The 26,977-nt window shown below is 41.2% G+C and overlaps 1 protein-coding gene across 4 annotated transcripts in view; it reads left to right on the top strand.

Moving 5' to 3' along the window:
* JMJD1C (jumonji domain containing 1C) overlaps nucleotides 1–26,977 on the top strand; it is a 159,104-nt gene that overhangs the window by 112,169 nt on the left and 19,958 nt on the right. For 2 of the 4 annotated variants that reach the window (XM_048311822.1, XM_048311825.1), the window contains 8 exons: nucleotides 8,090–8,195; nucleotides 13,096–13,220; nucleotides 14,478–14,621; nucleotides 14,739–14,931; nucleotides 15,020–16,686; nucleotides 19,770–19,942; nucleotides 20,260–22,466; nucleotides 25,081–25,282. In XM_048311822.1, coding sequence (XP_048167779.1) covers nucleotides 8,090–8,195; nucleotides 13,096–13,220; nucleotides 14,478–14,621; nucleotides 14,739–14,931; nucleotides 15,020–16,686; nucleotides 19,770–19,942; nucleotides 20,260–22,466; nucleotides 25,081–25,282 — 4,817 coding nt within the window. Of the gene's footprint in view, nucleotides 1–8,089; nucleotides 8,196–13,095; nucleotides 13,221–14,477; nucleotides 14,622–14,738; nucleotides 14,932–15,019; nucleotides 16,687–19,769; nucleotides 19,943–20,259; nucleotides 22,467–25,080; nucleotides 25,283–26,977 lie in introns of those variants that run through there. The other 2 variants (XM_048311823.1, XM_048311826.1) reach the window with 2 other exon arrangements.

Raw genomic sequence — 26,977 nt, 5'->3', positions numbered from 1 at the left:
CAACTGATGGAAGATTCAATGGAGGTGACTACCAGGAGTTAAGAGATGACTGGTCAGTCATTTTCTGTGGTGGTGGTACACAGCCTGCCATCTGCCACAGGTAACCTCTGCTGTCCCTCATGCAAGAAAGATGTGTCTTCTGTTAAGTGGTCAGTGTCTGAGCAGCCCTTCTGTCTTGGCTTGATTTCTGGGTGCATTAGACTGCCTTTCTAGCACCCCGCTAGTCCAGACAACTGGTGGTCAATAGAATGTACTTTCTTTTTTTCCTTAAAGACAAGTTCATCCATACAGCTTGTCCTTCAGCTGATGTGATTTGGGTCTTGTTAGATACCTTCTGAAAGCTGTTCCCAGTTCACAGGGTGTCTGGTTCTCAGTTCAAATTTTAATATCAATGTACAAAAGAGATTTCTCCAATGTACTTACTTAGCAGGTCTCCTTGTTAGCATCAACTTCACTCTGCTAATTGCTTGCTTCAGGGAAATGTCTGCACTTTGAGGTTTCTTTTCCCATAGTGGCAGTGAGTTGCTTAGTGACTCAAAGGCTTGTTCCAGTATTGCCACATGACTGAGTGGGTTAGGACCAGTACTCCCTCCCTGTTTCTCTTATGATTAGATGAAAAAAAAAAAAAAAAGCCAAATTAGTACAAGTTGCATATTGCTGAGATGGTGGTGATAAATATGTGGAGCCTGCCATGAGGAAGAGGAAGGAAATGTGATTCAGTGGAAAATGAAAGAAAAGCAAATATATGGCTGTGTCATCAAAATGAGAGAGAAGGTGGACATGGAGTAGTGTAGTTCATTTGACTTTTATTTGTCTGTATGTGGAGAGTGTAAGTAGTACAAACAGTCACCAGTGTTCTAGGTGGAAGCTGACAGCCTCCCTGTTTTGTGGATAGGAGCCACTTTTTTAGAGAAGTCTTAGATGCTAAAAGATACCTGACTTTGAGGCAGAGTTTGCTTTTCTGACCCAGATTGTCCTACCTGCTCAGAGAGAGAGAGTAATATAATTTGTTGAGTGTAAGGGTCGTTATTTTTTTAACCTCTGCTTTCAAATGCAAGACTATTGTAGATGTCACTAGAGCAGTTTTTAGGCCAGCACTGACAATATTTGTCTAGCCCAGGTTTGGCTTTGCTTATCCACTGAGTGTTGCTTACTTCCCTGCTGCATGTTCATCCTGTCCGTGTTCATGCTGTTCTGATTTCCCCTCTGCCTTCCCATACCAGATTGTCATCTACAGATACAAGAATAACAAACTGACTTGTAAAATGCAAATTTTACAGCATGCCCGTTTCACCTGAGGTATTGATAGTTTTATAGGAAGGCAAATACCTCTGTTGATTTTTCGTGTTAGTAAGTTAAAATAATGGAGAATATTAGACTACAAGTCATACTTTTTTTTCACCCCCTCTATGTTTATATTCCTAATGTTAGTATATCAGTTACTCTTGCAGAACTGAACAAATCAGTGTAATGATGCACCTTCAAGCCTGAAATCGTGACTTGGAGAACTGTATGTAGCCCTGATCTCCTGATTCTCCAACCTGATAATTAAAATCTTAAAATCGGTTTCAACTCTTCAGGCAAAATGAGGAAGGGAGTAGGAGTGTGCGGGGAGAAGTATTATGGTATTATGCATAGGGAAGAGTGGGGAGCAGCAGAAAAATCGTTGATAGCTTTTCCTGAGAGATGTTAACTTTACTGACAGTTGGAAAATTACTAAATTTGTATTCCTCATCTTCTTCCCCCTTGTAATTTTAACTTCCTACTTACAGAAACGTAGTCGTTGCTGTTACACACTGAAAATAACCCTTAATCTTAAATGTCTGTGGTCTGAAATACCCATAAACATTTGTCCTTGGAACAGTGCATTCAGAGCCCCTTGCTGGGTGGGGATTAGTTATCCCAGTTGTCCGTCCTGGCCCCCGCGTCAGCGCCCATCCCTGCTTTCCCCATGCGGCCGTGCCTCTGCGCACGTGTGAGCAGGGCTGACCTCGGCTCGACTTTGTTTCTGGTTTAGGGGTCAGGGTTGTGCCTTCAAGCTTGACTTAACTGGTTCAGATGTAGCCCAGCAGCTGCCGGGTTTGAATGAGGTAAATTGTGACTGTGTGCTCAGAACGGCAGAAAATAGGTCAAGTGTGGGTTGGGTTTACATAGAAAGCGCTGGCGTCGCCTGGTAAGCCTAAGCCTCTTCTCTCAGCTCAGACAAAGCCGTTTAAGGTAAACTGGGAAGTTACGATCTCCCAAAAAAACTTTCTAGCCTTGCTGGCTTTCTAGCCTTGGTGTTTGTGGCTGGCGTTGGCCTTGATAAGAAGCCTGGGGCGGGACGGAGGTTGCCCTGGTTGCAGGGGCATGTGGAGAGCCGGGTCGATGTGTTCCTCTGAGCAGTCAGTCAGTCCCCTCTGGAAAGGCAGTGCTGGTCTGGCTGTGCGGGGCAGCACAGCCCTGCAGCCTGCGGTGCCTCTCTGACCTCCTGCCCACCAGCTGCAGTGGTGTGGCAGCTGGGGTAGCCTTTCACTTGTCAGAGAGTAATCAGGAATATACTGTTTATCAGTGGTTTATGCATGCTGTGTGTCCAGAAAGAAGCTGCAGAAGATCTGTATTTAGACTCATGTAAATTTGGTTATTTCCCTCTGAAGTTTGGTGTGGTCTGTGTGGCAGCCACAGTGCCTGCCTGGTAATACCCTCAGGGGTGTCAGTTGCTGCCAGTTTTTCTGTGTTTTAGTTAGATTCTTGTCTGTTGCACTGGAAAAAAAGTCTGGTAGCATGGCAGAGGGATACTACCAACCAGTTCATAGACGATGTTCTTGTTAAGATCTTGGTTATTCTGCCTGTCTGCATTTTGTGGTTTTTTTTTTTCTCATTCTGATGTCAAGCAGGACAATGTTAAGATTGAAGGTTTGTTAAAAATTAGAATCAGTGAAAGAGATTACAGATCAGTGATGTAATCACGTCATGTGGCATGATCAGTGAAAGATGAAAGAAAAAGAAAAGGATTTTGCTGGTTATCAAGAAATGAAAATAAGGAGAGTGTTGTACAGGCCTGCTTTCAAATGTGGGGTAAAAATTGTCATGAATGTGTTTGAGGCTGGGTGCAGGTACAATACTTAATCTTTTTTTTGGGAGAAAGTAATCCAAAAAAATGGCATTAGAGGACTAGTATAAATTCTCAACAGTGTAGATTTTAAAAAGTGCTTTTTGCTGCCACTGTTCTGCTCTCTAAAGACTTGTGGCAGTCAGTAGGGAAGTGTTGACTGTTTTCACACTGCAGTTCTCATACTTAATTTCTATGCAGCTGAAGTTCAGTGCAGTTGTACAAATGATTTGCTGCAAAAGGAAAAAAAGGGGGTTGGGGGCTCATTTTATAGACGCTAATATTCACTTACAAAACAAGAACAAAACTGAAGGTTCAGGATGCTTTGATCTTTGAGTTTTTCATTTGCACTCTGAATTTAAATGTGGTCCCTCTGCCATTAAAGTCCTAACAAAATGCTTATTTCCATGTGCAGTGCATACTGTGTAAACACTGTAAACAGGACTGTTAAGTTGGTTATGTACTAGTTTTCATCTAATTCGTGTCCTAAATTATCAGAAAACCTCTAAGCAGCCAGAGGAAGCTATAGTTAATTAAGCCACAGATGGTGAGGACTAACGTGGTGTTGACCTTTGTGAGGACTGCAAAATCTACTTAGTCTTTCTCTGTAAAACACTAGCTGAAATGAGTTCCTACTGATATTAGGAAGATGTCCTTGATGCATGAAGCCAAATGCAGAGACACCATGACCAAGGAAGGAGCTTTCCCAAATGAAGGTTTGCAGGTTCCTAATGTTTGACGTGTGTTGAGACGTCGTCTTCAGGGCTCTGATTTAAGCTTTTTTAATGCCAAAAGCATTAAAAAAGCACTGTTCTTTTAGGACTGGTTTACTTGGAATATTGTCAGTTCTCCTCCTCTTCACCTAAAGTGGCGAGTTGACAGCTGACTGGAGTGCGTGTACCCTCCCATAAGCAGCATGCAGGCTGTGTGACTGGGGGTAGGAGCAGCTTCTGGAACACACTTTATTATTGTTGTTCTCTGCTCCAGGGTTTCATCTCTTGATGAACTCATTTCTGCCCCTCAAGTTTCTGAAGTGTATTTTAAAATGCTGAGGAAATGTGTTGCTTCAATAGTTCAGGTCTTGTGGGAGAGGTAGCTGTGGAAATACGTAGGCCTTCCTACCACAGTCAGACCTGGCTGCCCAAAATGGAAAAGGAACGTCTGGTCATTTGAGCCTTTCAGAGGCGCTTTGTGCAGTCTTTGGGCAATGTGCAGATTCAGCATATCTAGGGATAGCTCTCAGTGTCTTGGATAATATTTTTTTTTGTGGATGGAGTGAATAGGAGAATTCTCATTAAGATTTTGACTTCCTTTTCTGTGGATACTATCTTGAAATTCCTGTTTGATCTTATGGGAGTTTTGAAGCATGGTCAGTGGTCTGAGCAGTTGTTCACCTGTGACAATGAATGATAAATTATTTTTGTCCAAATAAGCTCTCTGAAAATGCTTCTCTGAACAAAAATTTTTCCTTCCTGGTTAGACCAGTATGATATCTTAACCTGCTGGTATGGTCGAGAGTCTCAACCTACTTGTATCGTTTGGCACAAGGATAAAGAACAGATATACTCAGAAAAGCACAAGATCTCTTTGATACTTGGGGAAAATTTCATTCTCTATTCTTCTCAGGACTTCCTTGGAATTGAGCACGTCCCCAGCAGGTGAGAATGATCACCTAGAGAGACATGCAGCTGACCCAGTTTTTTTGATAATTAAGCGTAAAGTCCAGTCCAGCAGAAGTGAATCCTTCTTTTGATCTAGAAAGGAGGAAGATTATCAGCAAAGATGTAAAAACTTGTTGTAGATTGGCAAGCTTCTGATAGTCACATTGCCTCATGTGACTGTTTTCCAGAAGGGCAGGAGGGGTTATCTTAACCATGTTTTTCTAGCCCATATGCCCTTTGTCTTCTTCCCAGAGTTGCATATAGTAATTTGTGGAGCAAGGGACACTGCTACTTGAAGGACATAAAGAGCTTCCTACAGTAGATTTGAAGAAGAATTTAGCAGTCCCATTTATTTGATTTGCATCCTGATTTGTGTAAGGATTTCAAATGAACATTAGCATTCTTCTGGAGGAGATATTCCAGGACTTGTGGAAAAACTAGTCTAGGAGAGGGTACGGTACTTACTTTTGTTTGTAAAACTGTTTTCAAATGAGGAAAAGTCTGGGGGAAAATCCTGCAGGGCATTTACGTCTTTCGGAGGTTAGTCTGTCACTCATGCTGCTTCAACCAAGAAGAGGAAAACTGAAGGTTACAATTGCCAAGGTTCAGATCTGTAGATGGTAATTGTTCCTTGAGCAGTATAAACAAAGGGAAAGGAAAGGAACTGGGAACTGCAGACTCATCTGCTTGTCTTCAGTGCTGAACTAGGGAAGAGACTGCAAGTCATCAGCCTTTCTTGTTGTCCTGTCTCCCTGGGAGTTCGTGATTTGTGCTGAAGCAGCGTGGTTAAGGCCACTGCCTTATAGTTTAACACATTATGCAATTAATTCCCTGGGTTTTAGATATTCAGATTTAAGACTAAAGATGGAAAAAAGGTAAGTCATGGCACACACGTTTTTTCACAGACACATGTACACAAAAGAACAGAATTTTTGAGATTACAAAAACTTGTTCTGTTAGTATCTTCCCCCTACCCTGTGGTTGATACGTTAGATGTGTATTGCATGGATATTTAGAAATTCTGGGTTCTCTTTGATATCATTTACATAATCCCAGTCACACCTGCATGCAGTTTGTGTAATGGGTCTTTGACCTAACCTGTGCCTTTTGTAGCTCATTTTTGAGATGAGCTCATCTTTCTGCAAGGGTAAGGAGATAAGTACAAAATGGACTTTGCAGTCTCTTTTTCTAAGTGTTCACATGGAGCACTGTCAGCCAAAGGTGCTAATGTCATGCATCTGGGTAGGAGATAAAGGTTCAAATGTACTATATGTGGGATGGCCATTATCTTCAGTGTCAAGTTCAAAGAAGGCCAAGATGCTTAGGAGGGATGTGAAAGCTAAAAAAAGAAAAGCAGCAGTGTGTGTTGCCTTCAGGAAACAAATCAAAAGTGGTTTAAGATGACATAGAGACTCAAAAACTTTGTGTAAAGAACTGATGAAAATAGTATAATGTTAAGAGTAACAGGGTTGACTTCATGGTACTTAATTGATGTGTATAATCTCAAAATCAAGATACAAATTTTCTTAGATGGGACTGAAGAAATGGTTAAAAATGTACAAGATCTGCACACTAAATGCATTTGTAAGTCAGCCAAACTCAGTATTGCAGTCCTCAGTCTGTTGCTTAGATCCAGTGCTTGTGGATCTGAGTGGGGAAATGTTTGGTGCAGGAATCTCTTGCAGCTGCTGTGAAAGAGCATGCATGGGAAGGAGGACAGATGATTGATCATCACACAGCTGCAGTTCCAGGATCTGTTGTGTTCCCCTGGCAAATCATTCCCTCTTTCCAGTGGTGGTGATGCTTCTATATGTAGGATCCATGCAAAAATGGATTTGCACAAGTAGACAGAGTAGCTATAATACTCTTTTTTAAATTGCCATGGGAGAGGACATCCTTGAATAAATTTTAGTAGGGACCCTCTTGTGCCTCTGGTAGTGCTAGCAGCATACTTAGCTGATTGGTGCTTTGAACCTTGTGGTAGAGGTCCTGTTGGTCTTCTTCACTTTCACTTTGTTCCAATTTACATGTATTAAAATGGTCATCTTGACTATTCTTCTGGATCCTTTGCAAAAGCATAAGGAGAGAAAGAGTAATTTTCTCTAATAACCAAAGCATTGATGCATTCTCCATAGTGAAGCACAGCAAATCTCCAAGTGTCAGGAAGTGAATTTTGAATTGGAACTAGATATCCTGTGATCAGTGGGTTAGCAGGAATAATCTCATCCAGATGAATAGAGAGAAATTGCTTGTTTCACTGGAGGGCCTGGCAGCAATGCACGATTCATTGGTTGTTGCTTGTATCTTTGTATTCTGTGGCTGGAGCTCTTCATAATAAATTGTGAAACATCAAGGAACTTGTTGAAGATCAAGGAAAGAAATTACTTGATCTCAGCTGCAGTACTGATAAAACATTTTATGTTTTATGTGTGGAGAATTGCACTCATTATTTTAGCTGTCTGAAGTTCTCTTGGTATAAATGAATGTTGCTGCCGCTCATGGATTTCCAAGGCCATCTTCTGCATGAGGAGCCACCAGGCTTTTTTTCTCTGCCACAACCTCAAAGACAGAAATAGCAAGTTTGCTCTGAAATAGAGAAATAGGTGTTCTAGGAGTCCAGAGACGAATGGTGAATTCAAGCCATGCTTGCAAGGATGTGAACCAGATTCTCTGCCTAATTTTTTTCCTGTTAGAAGGACAGAGCCACTGAATAGATCTTAATTTCCTAGATGATATCCTACCAAATACTGAATAAGAGTATTTTCCAGGAGAACTGATAATCCTAAAATTAAAACGTCTTATTTGAAACTACCCAATTAACAAAGGCCAACATATTTGAAAATCAGCAATGGTGTTTCGCTGAGAATGCTTGTTTCTCTTAAAGTACTGCTTATGCGTTATATTTGTGGGTTTGATATCTGTGTTTATGCTCAATATGTCCATATTAAATTTTACAGAGATGGAAAACTGATTTTTTTTTTTTTTTTTCTTAATTCATTAATTATTTAAACAATTCTTTGTGCATACCTGTGAACATAAAAGTCTTTAGAGGGCATTTTTAGCTTGTAGTAAGACAGTATTTATGAAAGTGTGATCCTATTAATAGCTTACAAGTCTGGCCACATGTAGGATCTAATATACTGGGTTCCCATGAAATAACTTCTAGCACTACGTTATGCTTTTAAGTTTTTTCTAAAAATAGCACAGGGATTTGTAGGCAATCAGTAAAATTAGCATCTAACTACTTAATATTGTATTTTAAAATACATCTAGGAAAATAAACAAAAATGTTACAAGTAAACATAACATATGGTTCTTTTTTTAATCTCTACTTTAGGACGACGTAGACAGTCTAAACCCAGTTCTCAGGGATAACCCGCAGTTACATGAGGAGGTAAAAGCCTGGGTAAAGGAACAAAAGGTTCAGGAGATTTTTATGCAAGGTAATTATGTGGGAAATTGTGTTATTTATATTCTGTGTTAGCTAGTTTAAGGCCATTACTTGTGTGGGACTCATCCCATAGCATTTGTGATATAATGGAGAATATATTTTTTAACTTGGAAGTTATTTTTTGGAAGTATTTATTAATACAAGAAAACAAGACTGTAAGAAGCTGTTGGTGACTGCTTCAGACTGTTCTTAACTTGTTTGATGTTTTAGTGATCACAGCAAAAGCTGAATATCATTAGTCTGAACGTAGATATTTTATGAAGTTTGTTGTGAAAATAAGTGTGTATGAATGGCATCCACACACATTTTGGCATGTTTAAAACTGTTCTGTGCTCTGTTAGTGTTACTGTTACGTGTGGTAACTTCTCAGATACCTGTTTGTGCTTGTAGTTCTTCACAGTTCTGTCACAGATGAAGAATACTTTCGAATTCCTACCCCACACCCTCACCCCCTGACTGAAAAGTGCCTTTCAAATCAGTTACAGTTTGTAACTCAATTCTAATGCTGGGAAGTTGCAGAAAAAGCTGTGTACAATAATATTTACACTGTAGATAAAAGTTACAAGAAAACTAGTATGAATTAGAAGAAATTATTTTGGTGCCATCTTTCTGATAGTAGAAATACTGTATGCATTTGCAGTATATTCATTAGTTTCAGGAAGCTCTGCAGAGGAGTTCCTATTACTAGGAGGCAGAAACCAACCTCTGCGGGTCTGGGCTAAAATCCCCAGGCAAGCAGAAAAGCAGTTTCAGAACAAAAATGCTTAAGCAGTCATTTTGTAAACGAAGATTAGGAGGGAAGCTGTAAATAATGAGATATTTTAAGGATGGCTCTGAGGTTTCCTTGCTGTCTAGTCTCTTTGATAAAACCAAGATCAGAAGACAAAAGGAGTATGGTAAGTATAATACTGAAGTTACAGTAAAAAACTTCTGTCTTTCCTTCTGTGGAGTTTCTCATTTGACTAGATGTGATTATTCTTATGGGCCACAGAAAAAGGATGCTGAAAAAAGGAACATGTGGAATTGTGTAGATAGTGAGTTGGCATGTTGGTGTTAGTCATTTTAGATTTTAACTTTTGGTATCAACAGATGCAATACAAGTTAATAGTCTGTTGATGAAATTTGCAGACAAAACTTGATTGAGAGGTGATGCAAAATCAAATTAGGGCTGTATGAAAAGGAAACTAAAATTGAGATTGTTTACTGTATTTCATTGGAGTAACAATAGTAAGACTATTGTAAAAGCCTCTGTGTACACTGATACAGAATCAATAGCTGAGCAAAGCTCCGGCAGTATTGAAATAGTCATCTAAATGAGACTGCCAGCCCGTCATCCACACAACTCATTCCCATCATTCCAGGAACTGTATTTTTGTCTTTATAGATATAAGCTCTCAAAGAGAGGTTTCTGTCCTTAGGAGTGCACAAATGAATTCTCAAAGAGAGGTTTCTGTCCTTAGGAGTGCACAAATGAATTCTCAAAGAGAGGTTTCTGTCCTTAGGAGTGCACAAATGAATTCTCAAAGAGAGGTTTCTGTCCTTAGGAGTGCACAAATGAATTCTCAAAGAGAGGTTTCTGTCCTTAGAAGTGCACAAATGAAGAGTAATGTAGATGATGAGATGAATCAGTGCCCTTGAAGGCAAGCTTTCCTCATCTAAGGAGAAGCTGTAGATCCACTTGCTCCCCTGATGTGATGTGTGACCTGAAGAGACACAGGTTTCCTCACGAGGGCCTTGGCAGTGCCCCCACCTCAGCCCCATGGGATGGTGGTAAGCCAGCAGAGCCTGCTGTCACATTCTCCTGGGACGTAATCTGCTCCTGGTCACGCAGACTTTATGTTGGCATGAACCCTCTAGTGGCTTACGGACAGCCCTCTGGCAGTGCTAGCTGCTGTAATCTAGTCCTGCTCTCTTCCTTTTCTCCTCCTCTCTCTTCTCTGGTTTGCTTCACCTTCTCCACTACCATTTTCTTCTTCCCTGCAATTTAAGCTATGTTTTCAGTTCTACCTTGTCTAGATGTTAAGGTTGTTACCATATTCTCTTACTTCATGCTCTACAGCATTTTTAGGATCCAGCCTATTCCTTGTTTTTTGTGATGCTGAAACCTTCATATCACAACTTAGTTCTTTCTACTTTGACTCTTGCAGTTAAAACACAGCTTTTCTGACGAAAGAGGAGGGTCGGATAGAAGCATTAAAATCTGGTTCCAAATGTTTGAAAAGCAACATGCCAATTTGAGAAGGGAGAACTTTAGTCAAAATCAGTCCAATTATTTACAAGAAGGAGACCAGGAAAAAATTGGCCTATTTAACCTTTCCTTTGGGCGGCAGTCACAGCAGCATGCTTTGCAGTAGAGATTGTAGCTTTGGCAGGAAAGTAGTTTATTCTTTGTTCAAAAAAAATGAAACTCCTCCCAAACTTGGCCAAGTTGGAAGCTTTTGGGACAAATAAAACTAGTTCAAGGAACATAGTGAAGTGTCTTTGATTTTTAACAACTAAAACACTTGATTTCTTTCTTCCTATTAGATTGTTTTATCATTACAATCTCAGGCTGCATGTATAATAATCCTCTTGAAACATCGAGTGTGCTTCTATTTCCTCATAGTACTGCACAGGCTGTTTCAACAATGTGTAGCTGAGCGTGGTTCAGCCAGGGACTGGAGACAAAGGCAGGCTTTTCCTGTAATGGCTGCTTGTGGCTGGGCTGGGCTGGAGCTGAGCTGGCCTGTGTCATGAAACTGATGTTTAATCTTTCTCCTTCTTCCTGTTGCCCCATCAGCATGTAAGAAAAAAGCCCAACCCACTGTTTTTTAAGTTAGATAAACTTTTTTAAAAATAGATAGGGTAACAGCTGGGATGAAGGACGGACACAGATTAGAACAAGGAGTAAGAGGAAAGAAATTGGCGCTGGGTCAATGCAGGGGAGTATGGGAGAAGCTGGAAGCTGTTGGAGAAAGGATGGAGCTTGTAAGCTGAGAAGACTGGGGGAAAGGACTTGGAAGCCAGTGGCCTGAAATCATATTAATATAACGAGACAAGAACCTGGGGAGGGGCTGGTTCTGCTTATGCAAGAGACTGAAAATCATTGTGCAGTTAGCAGTAGGATGCAAGAGAGGAGGAGCTTGGATAGGAAAGTAGGAATGGCAAATTTGCACGAAGAGACACAGGCAGAATTTTACTGAGACTGTCTGGATAAGGCAGAGCTTTGGGACAGCCATTAAAAGTTCAATGTGGAGAATGTGGATAGGTCAGGCAGTGAGTGAGAAGTGTGGGAGCTGAGCTGGAGGCGTTTTGTAGGGGCATATGGAATAAGGGTTGGAGAGAAGCCATCAGGAAATGTGTCCCCACGGGAACCCCATGTGGTCCAAGACCAGAGATGTGAGACATAAGCTTGTAGAGGCTTCCTCTTTTTCTGCCCTTATGTACCTGTGCTGGCACACTTCTGGCCCTTGTCTGTGCTGCTGGAAACATAGTCAAGGCATGAGTTAAGGCTGGTGGCTCAGGGGGTTCAGGAGGTCTCAAGGTTTCAGTTGTGCCATGAATGATGTGGATGGGGGTAAGAAGGGTGCTGTGGTGGAGTGTTTCTCTTCCCAGCTGGTTTTAAAAATGAGATAGTCACATGCAAAAAGTATTTCAAGAGACCACTTGGAAATAACTAAATTATTACCGCTTTTGCACTTCTCTTGATCTCTCAAATGTTGACATTAAAAACTCCTCACAGTAGCGCACTGTCACATACAGAGGGTATAATAGAGACCCAGTTGGTGTGATGGTGGATATGTTTTACTAGAGAAAGCTGTCACCTGTGAGGTCCCTGGCCTGTTCGCTGCAGATGTTTGAGCTTGCGTAATGTACTGGGCAGGGCTTGGAAAAAATGATCTTTAGGGAAGACAGGGGAATTCTGGCCTTGCCAGTGTGGTTTAGCAACTGAGCACTCTTAAATCACTTGAGCTAGGCTGTTGGGAGTTTGTCACTGACTGGTTTTTCCTCCCTTCCTGTTTGCCTGACCCGGGAACCCGGGGTTTGATTGCGGAAGTAGCGAAACCCACACAGTTGGAACTGAACTTGGTGGCAGTGTTGCTTGGTCATGCAAAATGCTACATAAACACCAAGTGCAATGAAACTTAAAGAATTCCAGTGATCAAGTTCCATGATCACTGAACATGAATAAAATTGTTAAGTCTTGATTTCTGGGTCTTGAAACAAACTGTAAAATAGGTACAGTATCATACTAGTTCCCCTCCCCATGGGCTTTTGTAGGTGAATTAAACTGAGCTTTGCAAAATTTGTGAGGTTTCTTTGCATTTGGTATGTCTGCAAACAGGAGCTGAAGTCTTCTTAGCATTTGTGTGCTTGAATGTTCTGTGTGGCCATAGCAAGCACGGGATTGTTCCACTGCCTTTCTGCCTGTTGTAATGGAGAGAAATTCTGTGGTCACTTATGGGAAAGACTTGGCAGCTGCAGAGCCTAGCCACCAAGATGTAAATCTTTTCGCCAGCAAAGCAGCTGGGCATGTGACTAGCCTGTTAAATAGCTTCTGTATAACCTGCTGCTGCCACTTTCTAGCCTTTCAGATTAGTTTTCTGTGGTTGCTCTTTGTAGGCAGGAATTTTCCCATCATGTGTCATCATAGTTGCAGAAACAATTTTCTTATCTAACTAAATCTATGTTGAAAATGTTAGCAGAATTAGCCTTAAAGCATGCTTAATATGTATCATTTGCATTTCAAAATGTCTTCCTGAATCTCTGGTTAGCTGTCTATGCCACGTGCACTGTATGTTTGCTATGAAGCAAAAAAAAAAAAAAAAGGCAGGAAAATCCGTGTACACCTTTTTTTCCTTTTATTTTTTCTGCATTCCTCAATGGCTTTTTTATTTCTTCCTCTTCTAAAGGTCCGTACTCCTTAAATGGTTATAGGGTGAGAGTGTACAGACAGGATTCTGCCACCCAGTGGTTCACTGGCATCATCACTCACCATGATCTCTTCACCCGCACTATGGTGGTTATGAATGACCAGGTGAGTTGATGGATGATACTCAGAAAACAAGCTGCAAGTAAACTATGCCTTGGGAGGTTCTAATATTTGTTGGTATCACTCAGAAACACACTGAGCTGGTTCAGTTCCAGCAGGGTGAAGGTATCACTGTGCTGAAACTACAGCACAATTGCTTTGGGCTATCAGTTAAATCCTCCTGAAGCTGAGCGTTTGTGCAGTGATATGATTAATACCAGTCCTGCAGTTTCTTCTGCTGTTGCTATTTGACTAGTGAAGTCTTTGAAGTGCAGCAATCCAGTTTGAAGAACTGGTCTTCCCTGTCTGCTCTGTTGAGAATTTCTTTTCACAAGGATGAAATCTTTCAGCACTTCAGTAATGATTACTTTTTCCAAGCAATTGAAATAGTCACTTTCTGCAATTTATTGAATTAAGCATTTACTGCAGCCCTAATTTGTATTTGCTATGGTGGGTTTTAGTTTTATTTCAGAATTTGATGTTACAAAAAGTATTAATACTGGTACTTTTAATGGCAGTAATGAATTCTGTTTCAGGAGAGTAGAGTAATGACTCAATAGTAATAGAATGAATGACCCATCTGCCTTGAAATGACTGACAAAACCGTATGTGACAATAAAAATTTAAGACTAGTCTATTACTCAAATTCTTCCCCTTAATTTGCTCAAGTTAATATTCCCCAAATGTTACTTTTTTCACTTTGTGCTATATTCTTTGACGATCTGGTTAGCATTTCCTACTTTATGAAATATTTCTCACTAGTAACACTCAGCAGTTTTAGAGTTCGTCTTTCCAGTCACTTTGGTTCTCTTCTTGCAGCAGTTTTGCTTCTGTAGAAAGCAGTACTGTAATGTGCTTCTGCAGTATAATTTATAGTATATTAAATTAATCTTATAAAATACTTGTATGTTGTAATTACTACGTAGGGGTTATTCTATGAATAGCTCGTTAAATCTCAAATTTGCAGGTCAGTGGAGGGGGAAGGAACGGGTGCTGGGTTATTCTTTGCTTTTTAAAAAAATTATTTTTGCAGTGACACGTAAAGACACATTTGCTTTGGTTTGACACTGTTCCCAGCATTTGTTGTGTCATATGTCAGTTCTGCTTGTCAGGATTAAGTAGGCTTTTCTCTGATTAGTCTTCGGCACATAAAGTAGACTGGTGAACACTGATACAGAAAATACAGATTGGGCATTGTCTGAACATCTGTGGATTGTTATTTTCTCTCTTCTCTTTTTTCTTTTTTTTTTCTACATAAACCAGGTGTTAGAACCCCAGAATGTTGATCCTTCTATGGTTCAGATGACCTTTCTAGATGATGTTGTTCACTCTTTGTTGAAAGGTGAAAATATTGGCATCACTTCACGCCGGCGGTCTCGTTCCAACCAGAACAGCAACACAGTTCACGTAGATACATTTATCTTTTTACCTAAGTATTTTCGTATATTGCGAATGTTAAAAATACATGTTTAAAGACACTAATTAACATTGCATTTAAGTCCATTAATAAAAAATTATTTTTAGGGTCATTATACACGTGCACAAGCAAATAGTCCCAGACCAGCAATGAATTCCCAAACTGCAGCACCAAAACAGAATTCTCACCAGCACCAGCAACAGAGGAATATTCGGCCAAATAAGAGGAAAGGCTCTGACAGCAGCATGCCTGATGAAGAGAAGATGAAAGATGAAAGATATGATTATATAGGTCGAGGAGGTAAAAACGGTTAATGGAAGGGGGAGGGAGAGCTTCCTAAAACTGTATTAGACTGAAAATGTGATAGACATGTTTTTATCTTTTACAGAAAACCCCAAAACCAAAAATAAACACTTTCTTAGTAAAAGAAGAAAACCTGAAGAGGATGAAAAAAAATTAAATATGAAGAGACTGCGGACAGACAATATCTCAGATTATTCTGAGAGCAGTGACTCGGAAATTTCAAATAAAAGATTAACAGATTCATCCTCGGAGCAAAATTCAGAAAATGAGTTAAAAAGCAAGAACTCTTCAAAGATAAATGGAGAAGAAAGAAAATCCCAAACTACTGAGGGAGTAGAACAGACACTAACAGATAGACGGTCTCCATGGGATGAAGTACAGCAGGATAAAAACCATGAAGAGACTGAAAGACTGAAGTCGTCAGTCTTGGATCAGCAGGAAAAATCTTCACTCCATGCAGCAGAGCAGCCAACACTTCATGAGCAGAATGCCAAGGATCCACATGTTCAAGAGTGTAATGCAGAAAAACATCATACTGTGGAGTTAAAGAATGAGCAGTTTTTACCCAGACCACCTACTCCGAAATGTGTTGTTGACGTTACTAATAAAAACAACTCTGAAAAGGAGAACCAGGATAATGCTGCAAGTACCTTTGGTTTGCAAGCAGTTCAGAAAATAGAATCTCACAGCAGTGATTTAAAGCAACAATTTACAAATGCAAATTTCCTTGAAGCAAGGAAACAGGAAGCTGATCAAGGTTGGGTTAGCAGTGTTGGTAAAACGGATTTGATACAACCTGGGGTTGTAAAAACATTACCAGTAAATGAACACTTAAATTCTGAAAAAGTGCAGTATGGCTCATTTATGTCTTCATTAAATGTAGCTTCTGTAGCAGAAGAGAGTAAACTGCGTAAACAAAGTCCAGTCCCCGATTCTGTGAAGTCAAAATCTAGTGCTTCAGTTGATCATCCTAAAACAAAGTCACCTGATGTTAAGCCTAAATTCACCCAATCTTCTGATACTGTGAAGTCTAAGGTTAGTTCCCAAAACAGTCATGCTACTGGATTAACAAGGTCAGCCAATAAAACTGATCATGATTTGCCTAGGTCTAGTTTTCATCCAGTTCCAGCTAGAGTTAGTGCTCTAGAAGCTACTAAGAGTCCTCTTATCATTGACAAGAATGAACATTTCACAGTATACAGGGACCCCAGTCTGATTGGACAAGAAACAGGAACTAATCACATTTCACCTTACTTGCATCAGCATAATTATCCTCTGCATTCCTCATCCCACCGAACCTGTTTAAATCCAAACGCTCATCATCCTGCATTAACTGGTTCATCCCATCTGCTCGCTGGGTCTTCAGCTCAGGCTCCCTTGTCCGCTATTAACACTCACCCCCTTAGTAGCTCATCTCACCATTCTGTTCATCACCCTCATCTACTTCCCGCAGTGTTGCCCGGAGTGCCTGCTGCCTCCCTGCTGGGTGCCCACCCGCGACTAGAGACTGCTCATGCTAGCAGCTTAAGCCATTTGGCATTAGCACACCAGCAGCAGCAACAGATGTTACAACACCAGTCTCCACATCTTCTCGGACAAGCTCATCCTTCTGCTTCCTATAATCAGCTAGGGCTTTATCCAATTATTTGGCAGTATCCAAATGGAACACATGCTTACTCAGGACTCGGTCTGCCCTCCTCCAAATGGGTCCACCCAGAAACTCCTGTTAACGCAGAGGCTTCCTTGAGAAGGGTAAGTTGAGATCCTTTCTTAATGGCTTATTTAGCTGGGCCTGGTGTTTCCCAGCAGTGATTTCCTAGGTACAGATGTGGTAGTTTGTGTCACACTGAGTATACTGTGCTGGTGGGGTTTTTGAGTAGGCAGAGAACTAGGAATGGAACTACAGCAGTAACCACTGTCTCATGGTGGATGTGCGTAGGGAGTTTTTCCAGACCTTGATTTCCTAAGAATTCTAAAGAAAAATGGAATGTTTGGTTTTAGTTTATGAGTAAAAATGAGGTCAGCCAGCTGGTTTGGGAACTCAAGTTCACAGGATAAATATTTGCTGCCTCAAACTGTGTACCATTGTGTAAGTGAAATATTAGGAGAGGTGGGACAGTTGCCTTCATAGTGAAATTTTGTGCGTGTTCACTCAATAATGGTGAAAGACTGAGAAGGAAGGAGTACTAAATCCAGTGGGAAGTTCTGAAGAGAAATGCTCTTGCATTTATAAGTGTTTCATGCACTATACACCCATTTCTCTTGTCTTTACACCTATCTGTGTACCCTTTCTTGGCGTATCGTTTTCTCCCCTTCTGTTCCTGTTGACACACATCCCTGCCTTGCCATCTGCTTTCTACTCCTCTGTATTCAAGTCAGGGTGATTCCTCTGTCTGTGTGCTGCGTGTAACCACTGAAGTCTCAGAAGAAATGGTCTGTGTTTTTCAGCCTAGCGCCCAGTGCGGCGGTGGGGTTTGGCAGGCAGACGTGGCAATTACAGGAAAAGTTTTTGCAGCTCCTGCAGGCTTGGGGATATGGCATGCTCACTGCAGGCATCTCAGAGGAATAGTGTAAGATGAAGCATGTGTAGTGCAGACAGAAACTTCGGAGAGCTTTACTGCCAGCTTCAATCAAACCTCCACTGAGCATGTGCATAGTGATCTTTCAGGGCTTTCAACTTGGCCTAATTTGGGCAGATTTTCACAGGGACCACAAAAGGCGTGTCACTGACAGTGGTCCTTCTGCCAAATTGTAAGCCTTTGTGTCAAAGCTTGGCATTCTGAATGGTTAGAAAGATTTTTTTTTTTTTTTTTCTTTCTTTTCTTTTTCATCATGGGGACGGCTATTCGTCCCCAGACTCGTGCTTGAGAAAAGCCAAACCATTGTGGCTAAGTCTTACCCAAAACAGTCAGTTTGAGTTGGCCTTGTAATATGAAGTGAGTTTGATCGAAAATGTGATACAATCAAAATGTAGCAGTGAAGAAAAGCCTAAGAGAAAACGATAGGTGGGTTTATCTTTTCGTGTTGCTGCCTGCTCCACCCCATACGGGCGTCCATTTTAAAGAACTTAGGATAGACGTTGTTTTCACTTTGGCTGCCTGAAATATGCATCTCTGCATACTGAGGCACGTAGCTTTTTAATTATGTTGATATGTGGCAATTGTCTTGTGGTGACTTGTCTTCTGGCTCTCGCACTGGAGGCCTTTTTTAAATAGATCTTAGAAACCCAGAGTGGGTGTTTCCACGGTCGGTTTGTATGGATGCCACAATCACAGAAAGGGATCTGTGTTTCGGCTGTAAGAGCAGCAGCAGCATCCACCCTTGGCTCAGAGCTGAGCTATGTCTCTGAACTGAAGGAAGTGTGCCCCAAGCCCACCTTCTCTTACTGTCCTTGGGTGGCTGTGGCAGCTCCCGTGTTTGGGCTGGGCAGTAGATGGTTGCAGGTGGAGTCACGAAGCTGTTTGAGCAATGCTTGGTGCTCAGGCAGATGTTCCCCAGCTCCTCTAGGGAGAAGGTGACGGGCCTTCTTTGCATAATACTTTAATACAGCTTACAGGCTGTTCGTGGGAACTCACCACAGCGTGGGAACTCCTGGCCTAGGAAGCGTGCACACTAACACTGGGAGCACAAACCCAGGTGGCTGCTTTAAATATTCAAAAACACAGAAATCAGAACTTCAGATTTGTAGCACCTGCAGATCTATTCTGTGTGCATGTGTCACGAGAGCTCTTGGCTCCCGTTCTGCTGCAGTAGTTCCCAACTGGAGTTGCCGGGTGTGGGGAGAAGGATGGGGATGGACTGCTGAGGAGCATAGGGAGAGGAAGAAGGTAGGGATGGATCAGCACCGCAAGGCTTTGGGGTGTGCAGGAAAGCTCATTCTTGGCTTGTCCCTGGCACTTGAGCCCCACTTGAACAGGTGTCCTGCCTTTCCACTCCACTGCGTGCGCTTCTCATAAGCAGGTCTCCTAAGGCGGAGGAGAGAGAGAGAGGGCAGGAGCAGAGAGAGTGCTGCTCCTGCTCTTCTCTGCAGGCTGTTACACAAGTTTCAGAGAGGATAAGAAAACAGAGAATGAACAAAGTAGTAGATTAAACAGTAGTTCCATAGATGAAGACTTACCAGTGTGTCTAAACGAGGAGGCCCACCTTTAAAATGTTTAGGTACACAGCATAAAATTGGCCTATGTGTTTGCCATGCTTCACAGTATGGCAGGTGTGTACATTTATGGGTTTCATAGTGTGATGATGATGATGATGCCGAATAAAAGTGCCTGGCTAAATAAAGCAGATTGATAAGGATTATCATACTTAAATCATTTGGTTGGGGCAGGAGAGGAACAAACCAGGAAAGAGATACTTATATCCCTTTTATAGAGATTTGTCATAAAGCTGGAGATAAAATTGCTTCCAGAAATACCAAGCCATATTTGTATTTTTAAAGAAATACTTCTTGCAATTCTTTGAAGAGGTAATGGTCTTCTTACTAGTAACAGAATTTAGGTGTTGTCAGGTTGTCTTCGGTTTGTTAATTTTGATGAGCTTGAGATGCTGTTCTAGAATTAACTGCTCATCTTGAGTACTTGAAAATTAAATGGTTCTAAGAATGCTTCTGAAATGTGTAAACTGTTTTGTATACTGGAAGCCCAGAGGAAGTACAGTTGTGTTTCAGTTGATCAAAAAAGTGACTTTAAATGTTAAATTTTATTTACTGTCTATGATTTGATACTGAAATACATTACTTCACTTGGATCATTGATAGGACTTGGTAGAGTGACCCTTGTGGTCCCGTGATTATTTTGAAATCTGATTTTATTTTTTGTTTTGGTTGGTGTCAACAGAATACTCCCAGCCCCTGGTTACACCAGCCCACCCCAGTGACCTCAGCTGACAGCCTTGGTTTACTGAGTCACATTCCTGTGCGACCGTCCAGCGCAGATCCCCTTCGGCCTCTTAAACTGGCTACGCATTCCAGCCCACCATTGTCCAAAAGTATTGTAGACCATCGCAAAGAGTAAGTTTGTTGTTGATCTCTGTGTGAGGGGGTACATTTCAGCAAGTGATGTTGCCTTTTAGCTTCCTTTTAGTTTATTTGTAGGCGTGGTTGCCTGTGGGGGACACAGGCTTGTCAGTGTGTTGCCTTCTTGACTAGGAGTGGTACTTGAGTTCATGAATCATTCGAAGATTTCTGGAAATTGTACTTAATATAGAGAAAAGTTTATTTTGTGTTAATAGATAACTTTGTTCAGGGCACGGGAAGAAAGGTCTTCCATCTAGCACGTTGTACTACATTCAGACTAACCTGTGTTTGCTTAACCTTTCTTCAAACAGAGAACTGGAGAGAAAAACGTTTGTTGACCCTTTGCGTTCTGTTACCACTGCGCCAGTGAAGAGTGAGCTAGAGCAGAGCAGAACACAGGCAGCAAAGGAGAGCCATATGCACAGACATTATGCAGATCCAATGTTGAACCAGCTGCCAAGGCCACCACAGGAGACTGGGGAACGACTGAGCAAATACAAAGAAGAACACAGACGGATACTCCAAGAAAGTATTGAAGTTGCTCCTTTTACAGCTAAAATAAAGGCACTGGAGGGAGAGAGAGAGAACTACTCCAGGGTAACATCCTTATCTTCAAGTCCCAAAAGCCATTCAGTAAAATACGACAAAGACGCTGAACGTTCTGTGTCAGAACTGTATAAAATGAAACATTCAGTTCCGCAGAGTTTGCCACAGAGTAACTATTTCACTACCCTGTCTAACAGTGTAGTAAATGAACCACCAAGATCGTACCCATCAAAGGAAGCTTCAGGTGCATATGTTGATAAGCAAGCTAATTGTCCTTCAACAGCAGCTAGTCCCCAGGCTCTCCCCTCCTACATTTCTTCCCTTTCAAAACCTCCACCTTTAATTAAGCACCAACCAGAGAGCGAAGGCTCTACAAGCAAGATACCCGAGCAGCTTCCACAGTCGGTGCAGTCTCACTCTGTAAATTCTTTCAGAAGTGACAGCAGGAGCCCTACTCAGTTGTCAGTCTCATCTTCAAATACACTCCGGAGTATGCCTGCCTTGCATAGGGCCCCTGTGTTTCACCCTCCTGTGCACCAGAGCCTGGAGAAGAAGGAGAGCAGCTATAGCAGCCTTTCACCTCCAACTCTAACCCCCGTTCAACCAGTTAATGCTGGTGGTGGCAAAATACAGGAGTTGCAGAAACCGCCAACTTTAGTACCTGAGCCCAAGGAAGCCCAGACTGTTTACAAGGGCACTTCTGAGCAGAATTTATCAGAAATGTGGAAGTCTAATAATGCCCCAAATAATGAAAAAGTAGATTGGCACAGTGAAAGAATGAGTGGAAAGTCGCAGTCCGCTACAGCATCTGTTATTGTGCGTCCTCCTTCTAGCACAAAATACGAGAATGTACCAGTAATGCAGTCTGCTTCCAAAGATCGAGTTAGTGAGAGATCTTCAGCTGTGACAAATCAAGCAGATTGCCTGAAAACAGCGGAAGCCAGGGAGACTGGAAGAGTCATCCTGCCAAATATGAACTCAGACAGTGCTCGCACACAGTATGAAAAGAAATTTCCAGCTGTCTCGCAAGGCAGCATTCCTCGTGCTGTCACCCCTACCACAACTATCATCTGCAGCACCAAAACGGATGTCACCGCATCAGCAGCAACGACGACCAGCGTGTCGAGCCGCGGGAGCTCTGAAGTGACCTACTCAGTGTCGAGCGCAGTATCCTGCGCGCCGCTGGAGTGCGCGGCCCCGAGAGCGGCCGGCCAGGCGGCAGCGCAGCCCCAGGAGTGCAAGGTCAGCACTTCAGCTCCGGTTGCATCCGCTGTTGGCAGCACAGGCAGCGCTGCTCAGCCCAGCTCGGGATTCTCCACCTCTACCGACTTTGTCCATTTGAAGAAGCACAAGGCAGCGTTGGCTGCAGCTCAGTTTAAAAGTAGTAACACCACTGAGACCGAGTCCAACTCTGTGAAAAATCAGACATTTTCAACCTCTCTCTCCCTAGACAGTGCTATCGTCTGTAATACAATAAACAAAGCGAACTCTGTAGGCAGTGGGCAGACTTCCCAGACGAGTCAGCCAAACTACCACACTAAACTGAAAAAGGCTTGGCTAACAAGGCATTCAGAGGAAGATAAAAACACTAATAAAAAAGAGAATTCAGGGAACAGTGTTTCAGAAATTATTAAGCCGTGTACTGTCAATTTAATAGCTTCTACATCAAATGATTTGCAAAATAACATAGATAGCAAAATCTTGGCAGATAAGTTTGTGAAGGAAGATAAGCACCCAAGGAGAAAAGGAAAACGAACTTACGAGTCTGGCTCTGAAAGTGGTGACTCTGATGAAAGTGAGAGCAAGTCAGAGCAAAGGACTAAACGGCAGCCCAAGCCAACTTACAAAAAGAAACAAAATGATTTGCAGAAAAAAAAGGGTGATACCGAGGAAGAAGTGAAACCAAATGGTGTTCTTAGCAGGAGCGCCAAAGAAAAAAGCAAGCTGAAGTTACAGAGCGGCAGTAACAGCAGTGAGTATATTAATCTGATTTGGAAGGCACAGAGGAGTGTGAAGTCCAACACTGTTAATCCTGGAGGGTTTGTCATGCACGATAGCTGGGAAAAGAGCTAAAAAGCATGCCTGTGTAAATGAGTAGGTCCAGATTTATCTGTCTTGAGGCCATTTGAAATATCCTGGTGTAAGATACAGACCGTTTTGTATATCTGTGTTAACAAACTGGTTCTTGGCCTAAAAATAAGCAGTAAACAAACTGGTTTATGCTGTCCATCAGAATTGAGCAGCCTGGTGCATATAGTTGTGCCACTTATATTGAGCTATATATATATATATGTTTGGGGTTTTTTTTGTTTTAAGATCTAATGCATTTATTTTTAGAGCACTGCTGGAGGGAAAGTTTCTCTGTTGTTGAACTCTAATTCATTCTTTGATCAGAAAGCCAGAGGCAGTTCCTTGAGAGCCTGCTGCCACTCAGTTATGATTTGGTTAATTTAATGAAAGGTTTAAGGGAGAATCATTTCACACTCCTAACTAGCATGTGTACTACATGGTGTTAACATCCCTCTTGTTTAAGGAATGAAAAAATCTAGGGAAATAAAAAATTCAATTTAAATGTACTACTGTAACATGTAGCAGATTGTAACTAGATTAATCTGAGAAGAGAAACTGGTCTGCCAACATAAGGGATTTGATTTAAAAACTTGCCTTATTTTTTATCCCAATTTATTCTTTTCCAAGGACTCTTCTTTGTCTTTGGTCTGGTTAAGTATGAGAGAGTCTACCATTAAATTACTTCTTGTAAGAATTTTTAAGTACAGGTAGCAAGAAAATGAGCAATTCTGCCTGTAATTACATTCTGTGGCTTTTCACTGTCTGGTGTATAAAGTTACTCTTCTGGTATCTGAGAGCACTTGATGGCTGAATTCTGCTGTGTGCTGGAAGTGTTGTAGTCCATCTAAAGTACTCTGGATATTTGGTCCAGTGCTAATAGTATTACTTTTTCTTTCTGCCTCAAGTAAAGGGAAGATCAAGGCAAACATGCCTGTAAAATCTTTCTCAGCTTCACTTCTTAAAGTAAACTGTAAATGCTTACACTTAACATGTTATGTGTTTATGACCTTTGTATTGTTGCAAAACATTTTTAGTGGTAAATTTCTGCAAGAGAGCTGGTCAGAGATTTTTCTTTCAAAAAGAACTTTCCACAAAGTTTTACACAAAATCATAGTCAACCTTGAGGAGCTTTCAGGAAAGATGATGTTCCCTTGGAACAGCTGCCTGGGTTCTCTGTAGGTGGCTGGAGGTAAAAACTAACTTGTGCTTCAGGATCTGGGGCTCGGTGGTGGTTTTGCAGCATGGGTGGTATGTGGATTCTGCCAGGGTTGAAGAGTGCTTTGTCCTGGTGCCGTTTTGGAAAGCCCCGGGAGCTCGTGCGCTAGCCAGAGTGCTCAGAGCTCCAGGCTGTGAGGCTCCCTCCTGCAAAGCAAGGCATTTCACAGCCCTGCAAGTGCTGGGGGTCTTCCAAGTGTGCCTACCCATAGAGCTTGAAGTATAGCAGCTCCTAGATGACACCCGGGATCTCTGCTTCCAGGGCAGAAAACACTGGTCTGGAGTAGTAAACCTGTACTTCGGCCTTTTCTACTCCTGGTTTTAATCCAGTTACTGTCATGCCTTGGATGAGTATGGAGTGTGGTTTCTAGGCCTTGAACTGAGGCATAGGCAGTCTGTCACTTGCAAAGTTTGTTCAAGTCATCTCTGGCAACATACCAATCTGAGCCCAGGTACCAAGTCCACAGTTAGCACCCTGACCCCTTTATCATCCAACATCAGATCTCTGTTTACAGGACATGAACTTTCAAGAGTAGTGCTAGATGAAATGAAATGACAGATACTTCTCTGTCTGCAGATAAGAGTGGTGCCACTTTTAAGACTCCTTAAAATGAAAGCTTGGTTAAGTAACAACAGGGTTCAGTTTCAAAACCTGTATGTGAAAATTGCACTTATTACCCAATAGACTTGCTCCTCATGTTACTTGGTGTCAGATCTGCTGACTTCAGTATTGAAAATAGAATTACATTGCTCAGCCTTGCAAAGCCAACAAACCAGACGGAGTGTAAATGGATTCTGTGAATATAGCTGCTATTCCGTAGTCATATTTGTAACCTTCAAAAAGTAAGTTTTGAGGGAGTTGGAGTTTGCTTTTGGGTAAGTTTTTATAAGCTCTGCTTTTAATCGTTAAATTGTGGCCTTTTTTGCCTAAACCTTCACTTGGAACAGAGTTCCAGCTTAACTTTCATGCAGTATTGTGTGTCTTTGCTTTTTTTGTCAGAATGAGATTCTGGAGATGGTTATAGTAGAATACCTGTTGAATGATACACCTAATATAGAGGAAAATGTAGTGTCTTGGGAGCTTAGCAGGTATTTAACTGTGCTCCTGCCCTGTGTAAGTTTAATTGGTACCTTTGCTTTTTTAGCTTCAATGCTGACAGGCAGGCAAGTGGAAATAAAAATGAAATATGTTACTCAGGTAACAAATGTACCTGAAAAAAAGTTGAACGCTGACTATCTTGACTGTGATCTGTGAGTAAGCAGTGCCAGTGCCTCATCTGAAACTCTCCTTACTTTTGCAGCTGGTATACCTCGCTCAGTGTTAAAAGATTGGCGCAAAGTAAAGAAGCTGAAGCAAACGGGAGAGTCCTTTTTGCAGGATGATTCTTGTTCTGAAATAGGACCAAATTTGCAAAAATGCAGAGAATGTAGGTTAATAAGAAGTAAGAAGGGAGAAGAACCAACTCACTCACCAGTGTTTTGTAGATTTTACTACTTTCGGCGGTAAGTACGACTAGTTTCCTGGTAATGTGGTGCTTCAGCTTTTAAGAATAATACTGACAAAGGACTGGCATACTTGAAAGTATGTCTGATTTTTCTGGCTCAGTCAGTCAACCTGATAAAAGACAGCATCTAATTTAACAGTATTTACATTTGTATTTCTTTTGTGGATTGACTTCATCGCTGTTTAAAGCTTTATAGCAAAGACATCAGAACATCTGCCTGGTGTACCTTAGGCAAGCAGAAAAAACAGCACATCACCATTACACAGGTGTCTGACATTTGAAGTGGGATTTTCAAAAGGCAAGCTTCAGTTTTTATGGACAAGTTGTACAACCGCAGAGTTGCACTTATTCGTAATTGTTCTTATGCCAGTATGTGGTGGGAATGTTGCTTGGAGTTTTCTGAGGACAGAGAGGAGTTGTGACCTCCTTTTTCACAATTAGCAGCTCATCAAGGAAAACTGAAAAGGAAGAAAATTTCCTGGGGTGCAGTGTAGTGCACGTGGGTGCAGGAAGCATCAAGAAAGGGTAAAACAGCTTCAATTTGTGTATGGACTGTGCTGTCAATACTAATCCAACTTGTTTTCGACAATAAACTGTTCCCTAAATGGGGTTTCATTTTTTTGTAATGGCTCTTTAGTTACAAGACTTGGTAGATCTGTAGGAGTCATTTCAAGGTTGGACTGTGAATGCCTTCTCTGTAAGAATATTTGCTTCCTAATGTGGCAAAGTTGGAATTTTGGTTGGTTTTTTTTGCTCTGTATAAAGGAGAGAGCATAAAGGTTTGCCAGCATTTAAAAAAACCAGTATAGAATTTAAAAATTTGGAATGTTTTGATTATATTGTGGTAAAATTTAAAGCTATTTAATTACTTTCATTGTAATTGAACACAATTTCATTGTGTTTAGATAGTAGGGCTTGAATTGCAAAAGAAGTTTACAATTCTGTTGGAAGTTGTTGTAGCTGAAAGTTGATAGTTTCATCTTGTTCGTTGGAATACATATCTAAATGTAATTTTTGGTACTTCTAAATTCAGGACTGTTTTGCTGGCATAAATTCCTTAACTGTTACAATCACATCTGTGTAATGACTTACCCTGTTTTGGATAGATGGAATAATTAATTGTTACTGCTTAAAAATAGGCTAAGTATAGCCAGTTAGTGGAACAGTACTGGGTAGGGTAACAGGAAAGCCTTTTAAAGGTCACAGCTTAGTGGATACAAAAATGTTATCTTCTGTTAGTGATTTGTTCTGCCTAGAAAAATATAAGTTTAGTGTTTGAACTCATGTTTTCTCAGTATGAGAGCAGTAGGATACAAAAATCTATAAAATATAAGTCAGTGACTGCTGTCACAGACATTCTGAAAATTGAAAGTGAGGAGTAGGTGGAACCAAACTTTGACCAAAATTAAAAAGAAAAAAAAGAATTTTTCTGTCTGCAATTTTAAAGGAGTAATAAATGCTAGAAGAGAGAATGACGAGTGAATGGAATGCAAAAAAGTTCCTAAAAGGTTAGTTTTAGTTTTCATGCTTGCTTATTGGTAATTTCAAAACTATTTTCATCAGTAGGATTTATTTAAAAATTAAAAAATATTGTAGCATGATAAGGTAAAAAGAAAACTTTTGTGTTGTACGATTTAAGCAGCAAGGTAAAGTAGCAAGTAAACTGGAGAAGTCACAGAGTATAATACATGCA

Source organism: Corvus hawaiiensis, chromosome 8, assembly GCF_020740725.1.
Source record: "Corvus hawaiiensis isolate bCorHaw1 chromosome 8, bCorHaw1.pri.cur, whole genome shotgun sequence".
Taxonomy (NCBI): domain Eukaryota; kingdom Metazoa; phylum Chordata; class Aves; order Passeriformes; family Corvidae; genus Corvus; species Corvus hawaiiensis.
The sequence above is the reverse complement of the archived record's forward strand: the minus strand, read 5'-3'. Positions and strand labels throughout refer to the sequence as shown.